Source organism: Egretta garzetta, unplaced genomic scaffold (genome assembly GCF_000687185.1).
Source record: "Egretta garzetta isolate BGI_Z169 unplaced genomic scaffold, ASM68718v1 scaffold793, whole genome shotgun sequence".
Taxonomy (NCBI): Eukaryota; Metazoa; Chordata; class Aves; order Pelecaniformes; family Ardeidae; genus Egretta; species Egretta garzetta.
Window position 1 is genome coordinate 106,700 of NW_009259229.1, and position 7,786 is coordinate 114,485.

Genomic DNA, 7,786 nt, shown 5'->3' on the forward strand with positions numbered 1-7,786 from the left:
AAGAAAAGAAAATGCCAAGATGCAACTCAAAAGAAATATAGGTTATTTTGAAGGGGTAAGTTTTATTATAGGATCAATTGTTGGGGCAGGGATCTTTGTGTCTCCCACAGGGGTGTTAAAGCATTCCTTACTCAACGTCGGTGTCGCACTAACGATCTGGACTGCGTCTGGGCTGGTTTCTCTGATGGGTTCCCTCTGCTATGCGGAGCTGGGAACGGCTCTGCCCTTCTCCGGAGGAGAATACAGCCATATTAAAAGAGGCCTTGGATCCCTACCCGCCTTTGTCTTTATCTGGACATCAACATTTACCAAGCCAGCATCAAATGCTGCTCGAGCCTTGCTGTTTGCCGAATATGCCACCCAGCCCTTCTACGGCATTTGCCCTGCACCAGAAGTGCTGAAGAAATGCTTGGCCTTGGCCGTTCTCTGGTCTCTGGGGATTTTGAATGGCCGCAGCGTCAAAATGGCTGCATGGGTGCAGACAGTTTTCACTCTGCTGAAGATGATGGCCTTGTCTGTAATCGCCGTCGGTGGCATAGTTCTCATTGGCGGGAGAAAGGAGAGTCTGGCCAGGTTTGAGGACGCGTTCAGCTCAGAGATCCCCAATGCGTCACAGATTGCCGAAGCCTTCTTCCAAGGACTGTATGCGTATGGTGGTTGGTGGTCCCTCAATTATATGGCAGGTATCTCGCTCCTCTTCTTTAGATTTTGTTCTGCAGTTGCCTTTCTTATATTCCTCAGCTCATCTTAGTAGAACTTGTCGCTCCTTCAAGACCATAGGGTCTCTCACATGTTACCCGAGTCCCGTGTTTGTTGGGGCTGGTAGAAGAGGCGTTGTTCCTCTCTAGGGAAGTTTCTTGCTTCTTGTTCAGTCTGCAGAATCAGACTAACATTTCCAAAGGAGTACAAGAGAAATCAAAATAGGTAATTTAAAATCTCATGCATAAACAGATTTTTTCCATACCTTAAATAGTTGCATTTTCTCTTGGTGTCAGTGTCAGTGCATTTTTAGAAAAGGATTAAGATATCCATGCCAAACTATGTGCACTAAGGACCAAATCCAAACATAATTGATTAATGTGTATTTAAATATCTGTACCTTTTCTGAGATTATGCAGCTGGTTTGTGCATGGACAAATTCATTTTGAATTGTGTTAAAATATAGCAATTTTGTGGGATATATAAAATGGTCAGTAGTCACTTCCTTGGGAAAATGGAGTTTTGCACAGAAGGTGAAGAAGAATGTAAGGGAAGTGGTATAAAACCTTTCATATAGCTTGTACTCAATTTTAAACATTCAAACCCTTTCTGAACATCCATTTACTTTTCCTGTTCTGCATTTGATGACACATCTGGCAGTAATAAATAGAGCAGTTTTTCATGAAAGCTGCAGAGATAATGTTCATAATGTTAGTTATGAATGCCATGAGTTAAATGGGCAGTGTTTTATAGTGTCATGAGATTTACAGAATTGAGTTATAAGCAAATGGATGTTGCTCTTCTATCTTTAAACCTATTTATCCATTGACCTCTATCACATGTAAAACATTAAATAAACCGAATGTGTGAAATGCACAACACAAAGTTCAATGGTGAGAACAGTGTGAAAATTGGGTTAATGTTTAAAAAAATGACCGTTATTATTAAAATCCAGCTATTCCAGCATTAACAGTATGCAGCAATAAAGAAGGTGATATAAATCAACAAAGTATAATTTTGAAATCTTAGGATTTCCTTAAAGGCAAGCATTTAGCTTTGTAAGCCCCAGAAAGTAAAAAAATATTGGTAAAAATTTTTTTCTGGTCAGTTAGCAGTAGTAATAAAAAACATACAGTGGACAGCACAGCTGCTTAGACAGATGAAACCTATGCAATAGTCCTTTTCTGAACTGAATTTCCTATTCTTCAGCAACAACTTCATTCCTGTGAGCTTTAGCTAAAGCATCAGGTGCCAGCTGGACGGCAGGACCGTAACGAGCAACAAAACAAATGGAAAGATAAATTTAAATTGGCAGTTTTGGTGATTGTCCCCTTCTGGGCTCAAAATTACCAAGTGTATTTCTTACGTTTGAAATAAATCCCAAATTCTCCAATTGTCCGTATCTGAATTCCACTGTTGTGCTCATTCAGTCCCTCTGGCTCTGTGCACTACAGGAGGCACTGGGGCAGGCTCAGAGCTGATGTTCTGGGCAGGAGACAAATTATATTTGAGGAAGGAAAGGGATTTCTGTCTCCTAAAAAAAGCTTAAGTAAGCTGCACATTTGATTTTTCACTTCTTCCCCCTTGTGAGTTATTGGTTGGTAATACTGAGGAAGTCATTTGTAAATGCTGAGGGAAGCGGGAAGGGGAGAGGAAGCAAGAGGGAAGGAATGAAAGAGACAAAAAAGACCCTTTTTGACTGAGATGAGGATGAGTTATTAGGATTCTGGAAACCAGCTCCGTCTTTTTCTGGGACTATCTCATGGTCAGGAATGTGTGCCAGTGCCTCAGTTGGTCAGCTGCAAAATTTGGAGTTTTTTCGTATTTGGTAAGAGTAATTTTAAGCTAAGATGCCAGGCTTAGCACTAAACAGTTTTCCTCTGCCAGCTTTGCCCTGAAAAAGATAATCAACAGCAGAATCCAGCTGGGAATGACCCCCCTTTTAAAGCCACTGCATTACTGTTTTTCTGTCAATACCTTCAATCTCTCCTGTTGCTTTTTCTGTATTTCCTGATATAAGAGCAAAGAGAAAGGTTTTGTGCAGGAGTAGGAAGATACACTCAGAAAGTTTCAGATCAGGACTCATGAGGTGATGTAAGAATAAATAATCTGACTTTAGAGTCTTGCGTTTACGCTAGTGATTTAAAAGTATGGGTACTGGAAAATTCCTTACCAAATCAATTTTCTAATATGTCACATATGTGTTTAATCAAATCAAAGTTATTGGTCCTTTTGTCATTTTTTATCAGTCTATCAGACCTCCATCCATCCCTCCTTTCCAGATGGTTAAAACAGCTAAATAACAAAAAAAAAAGCAAAAATAATAATAAAAAAATTGTTTAGGCTTCTTTGATAATGAACTGTTTGAGAACCACTGTAGGACCTCACAAGCAATGCAGCTTAGCAGCCGTGATTAGGGGTTGGGGCAGGATTCTGGTGTCAGTCTTGTCAAGCTCTGTGCAGATTCACTTCTGAAACACACTCGCAGAAGCTACACTGTTTGCTTTATTAATCTTTTTAAATTGTATTTTTCAGAAGAGATGAAAAACCCGAGCAGGAATATCCCCTTAACTGTGATGACTGCTGTTCCTGCAGTAATTGTTTTTTATTTACTGGTGAACATCTCATATCTGTCTGTCCTCACACCTAAGGAAATTGTCTCTTCAGGTATGGATTTGATTTATTTTTATTTAAAAGGTGTGGTCCATTAGCATACCCATCTGATGTCAGTTTTCTGGGTTACTTCTGCTCATCTTAGCTTCCCAGTCAGGAAGTTTGGGTTTTATTCTAAGTTTAAACAGAGAATTCTTGTTCAATTTTACTGTATGACACAAGTTGGACTGAATGAGACGGATGTTATTAGGTGTTGAAAATGTTGCTTATACCTGCGCTGTCTGACAAGAAATCAGAAGTGTATTAAAACCTGGAAAATCAAGTGAAGATCAAGTCTCTGTTGAGTGAAGGCCTTTGCTTTCCTGTAGTTTTAATCATCTCTCCTCCTTCCTTCCCTACCTCATGGTGTCTCAGGCTAAAGCCATTACTTTTTAGGAGGTGGACAAGTCTACCACGATAAGTAATATAGAAAAGACTATGGACACAGAAGTGTAGCCATTTCGTGTGTGTGTGTGTGTGTGTGTTATTCATGATAAATACTGCGATTCCTTAGAAGCACCCATACAAAAGCCCAATGTATGTAAAGCCTCTCTCAGATCCTGTACCAATAAGTCCATGAAAAGGTCCAGGAGGAGCTGTGTTTCTCCTTGACTGTTCAAACAGCACCTTTTAAATTCCACTCTAATGAGACTGAGCTGTCAGATCTTGCCTCCAGGAGTGACAAAAAACATACCTCGTTTGGATGGATCAGTTATTTTTTTTTTCCCGTAAAAACAGCTCAATAACATAAATGGGAGCAGTGTAGCTGTCACTCAGCAACCTCATATTATGGGTCAGCCATTGTCAGGCTCTCTGCTGGGAGAGATGCATACATCTGCAGATCCCTCCTACAGTGAAAGAGGCAGCAAATACCAGCGTATCTGTGAACAGCAGCTGCCCAGCAAGCATGACCAGCTCCAAACATATCAGGGGAGCTGTGCTTATCTACATCAGCTGAGGAGATAGCCTTAAAATTATAGCTCTTATTTCAAACATTGCTGTGCATCACTTCAGTTCTTGTTCTTTCACTACTCTTTTTTTGAGGAGAATGTGTTGTTTTCCCCATCTCTAATAGCTTCCTATGCTGCGCAGGTCTCTGCAAGACCTATATTCCTCACGGCAGCTGGTTATAGGCCCACTAAATATTAGTCCTTGCTATAATATGGGCTATAGCTAATTTCCAAGCAATATTGAGTATCTCTTGTTCAGAAATAATCTTTCACATTTCCCAGTTCCAGCCAAAGCAAAACCTCATTAATAACACGCTCGCTGATCCATCTCTGCACGTACATGTGCTCATGTTGGCAGTTTCCTCATAACGGTAGATCATGTCATCACTGTGGTCACGCTGGGGACTAATGTGTTCATTTTGTTTCCCTGCGTGGCCTTGCCCATGCGTGTACGTTGGTGATTCATGGCAGTGAGATGCAGCTTGCTCCCACTGGGCAGTCCATGACCGTGGTATCGGCCCCAGCAGGTTTACCCAGCTTGCTCTGGCAGGCAGCACTCCTTCTTGCTGTCATCCCTCCGCACTCCCCCCATCCCTCGGAAATTTTTAGCTCCTGAATTAAATACCTTTAGGATTACATCAGTCATGTTTGACTACTGTAACAAAAATGAGGCATTGCTGGTAAATAATGGGTATTTCATGTATTTTAAGTTTAATTTCTGTTGGGTCTGTCAATAATTCAGAACACGGTACCTACACTACACTAATGCTTTGCTTTCTTGCAGTTGCTGTGGCAGTCACTTGGGCTGATCGAGTGATCCCCTCTGTTGCCTGGATCATTCCTGTCTCTGTTGCTGTCTCAATATTTGGTGCCCTCAACAGCAGCATGTTCACACTAGGTCGATTAAGCTATGCTGGAAGTCAGTCAGGACATTTACCTGTTTTAATATCCATGCTTAATGTCCACTCCTGTACTCCAGCACCAGCCATGATTTTTTCAACCACCATTGCATCCATTTTTATCATCCCCTCTGACCTTATTATGTTAACAAACTACTTTGGATTTTCTGCCTGGCTTATGATTGGGTTGACTTGTGCAAGCCTGATTGTACTTCGATACCGGGAACCTCATCTACATCGACCATACAAAGTAAATGGAAATAAGTTATAAAATATTTTTGCAGATTTTTTTGAGTCATGGGTAGCATGTAAAAGTTATGGAACAAATGCAAGTGAAATGTAGATAGTCACTACAAAAATACAAATAATAATCACAATCTTTAGAGCCTTGTTCAAAAACTTTGCTTCATTGTAGAAGGAAAAGAAACAGATAGTCTCTGCCCCAGGGAGCTTGCACTTCAAAACGAGACGGATATATGCAGAGTGGGGGAGATATGCATACAACGTGAAGCCATACTGGTGTGGAGCAGTAACCAGAACAGTGTGGGGCCCAGGCTGGCCATTCACGGTTAATTAAACCTTGCTCTACTCTCATCTATCCGGACACAACCGCAGTTGTTAAGGATAGGTTTAATTTAATCTCAGTCTTGCTGTCAGAAACATCGGTTAGAAGTGTGTGCTCGTTGTCAAGGCTCTTGTAAGCACCCAACCTTGACTTTCTTTCAGGAGCCTGTAATATCAGCTGTGGATGAATGGTTTTCAGGGCCTGCCTATCTCTCCCCCTTGACAATAGATGGAGCCTGAACAAGAATTTTAGAAAAATTACCTATCTCGTAGGCAATCTGAGGTCAGATGAATCTCATCCTGGGTGAGATGGCAGCAATGTGAGAAATGGTGCTCTAGTGTGGCAAGGAACGCATTATTACGTTTATGAATGAGGCATAAAATCACAGTTGGTGATTTATTTCCTAAAATGTTTTGTTTTTTTTTCTTTCTCTTGCAGGTATTTCTACCAGTTCCATTTGTGATGGTGGCAATGTCTTTCTTCCTAGTTTTAGCTCCCATAGTCTGGTCTCCAAACCTGCAATATGTTTATGCTTTCCTGTTTATGCTGGGAAGTCTTGTTGTTTATCTGCCTTTTATACATCTTAAATTGCATTTTGCATTTCTTGATAAAATCACTTGCCACTTACAGCTCCTGTTGGAAGTTTGTCCTGCTGATGAATCTGCTGAGAGCAAGTGTGAATAATGGCAAATGTTTAATCCCAGTACAACTAGCAGCCAACAGAGGATTTTGTTTAATTGAGACTGTAGAAGGTGCAAGTTAGATATTAGGTGGGATATATAGGCATAGATGCGTGCGTGTATGTGTATATACATATATAGTTGAATATATATATATTGCATACATAGGTGATATACATATATGCACGTATATGTATTTATACGTGCGCATATATGTATATATACATATGCATAAGTATGTATAGACATTAGCATAATGAGTTAATATGTATATATTTTTGTGTGCCTGTGTGTATACATACATATACGTAGATGTATACGCATACTTATTTAATAGGTGCAAAGAATCTCTCTTAAGCTGGTAAAATCTGTAAAATGCTCTGTAAAATGCTCTCTCTTGCTCCTGAAGATACAGTTAAAGTTGCATATATTCTTGCAATAATAGAAATAATACTAAATTACAGCAGAAATAATTATCAATATTAGCATATAATAAATGAGTAAATAGATACTTAACAGCTTCAGTATATAAATATATTTTTGGTCTCCAAACTAAATTGTCTGGATTATTTTTAGTAGCTTGCTTATTGGAACTTCTGGTTTTAAAGGCTTTCTACTTCTTTTCATCTGCTACCTTTTTTTGTCTGAATTTATTTTTAATAAAAACCTTTCAAGAACATCATAAAATTGACTGAGACCTTTTTTAATCCCAAGAAAACTGTACATGGTGCATCTTAGCTATTTCAGAACAACCCATAGAAATTCAGGGTGAAATCTTACGAAGCATCAAATAAGGCAACACAAATTATTTATCTTCTCTGTCACAGCAATAAAACTAAAGATATGTGGATTATTTTACTAAATTCTTTACATCTTAGCATTAATATTACCTTATTCCTTGGTTTCTTTTCAGTGTTATTGATAAATAAGAGCCTTTTTAGGCCCCCCCTCCATTTTTATTTTGGTTATGAAAGCAAGATAAATATTTTTTTTTATTTTGATAATTGGGCCATATTAAGTTCACTGAGTATTTAAACTTAAAAAAAAGAATGAGGATGCAAGAAGCATCACATACTTAGGCAATTGATCTATTAATATAAGAAGTTATTTTTATAATTACACTAAAATGATATGTGTAAAGTGTTTTTTAAAATCTGTCTATTAAAGCTGAGCAATACAACCGGTAGATGGCTCCAGACTGACATCTCTCTTAACACTGTGGTATTCTGGATTGCTGGATGTTTTATTGGGGAGAGAAATAGTTTTACAGAGCATTGTATTATAGCATTTACAGTGGAATGAAAAAATTCTTGCTAGAAGATTCAATTCTCTGATATATCA

The 7,786-nt window shown here is 39.0% G+C and overlaps 1 protein-coding gene across 1 annotated transcript; it reads left to right on the forward strand.

The window, feature by feature from the left end:
* Window positions 1-7: 7 nt before the first annotated feature.
* Window positions 8-6,449, forward strand: SLC7A13 (solute carrier family 7 member 13). Its single transcript, XM_009635838.2, has 4 exons — window positions 8-683; window positions 3,235-3,366; window positions 5,086-5,450; window positions 6,204-6,449. The coding sequence occupies exons 1-4, from the start codon at window positions 20-22 to the stop codon at window positions 6,447-6,449; spliced, it is 1,407 nt and encodes a 468-aa protein (XP_009634133.1). The 5' UTR covers window positions 8-19.
* The last annotated feature ends 1,337 nt before the right edge of the window (window positions 6,450-7,786 follow it).

Coding starts and splice junctions, on each gene's coding strand:
- SLC7A13 (XM_009635838.2), top strand. CDS start 20: ATGCAACTCAAAAGAAATATAGGTTATTTTGAAGGGGTAAGTTTTATT. Junction 684..3,234: donor GTCCCTCAATTATATGGCAG/GTATCTCGCTCC, acceptor TGTATTTTTCAG/AAGAGATGAAAAACCCGAGC. Junction 5,451..6,203: donor ATCTACATCGACCATACAAA/GTAAATGGAAAT, acceptor TTTCTCTTGCAG/GTATTTCTACCAGTTCCATT.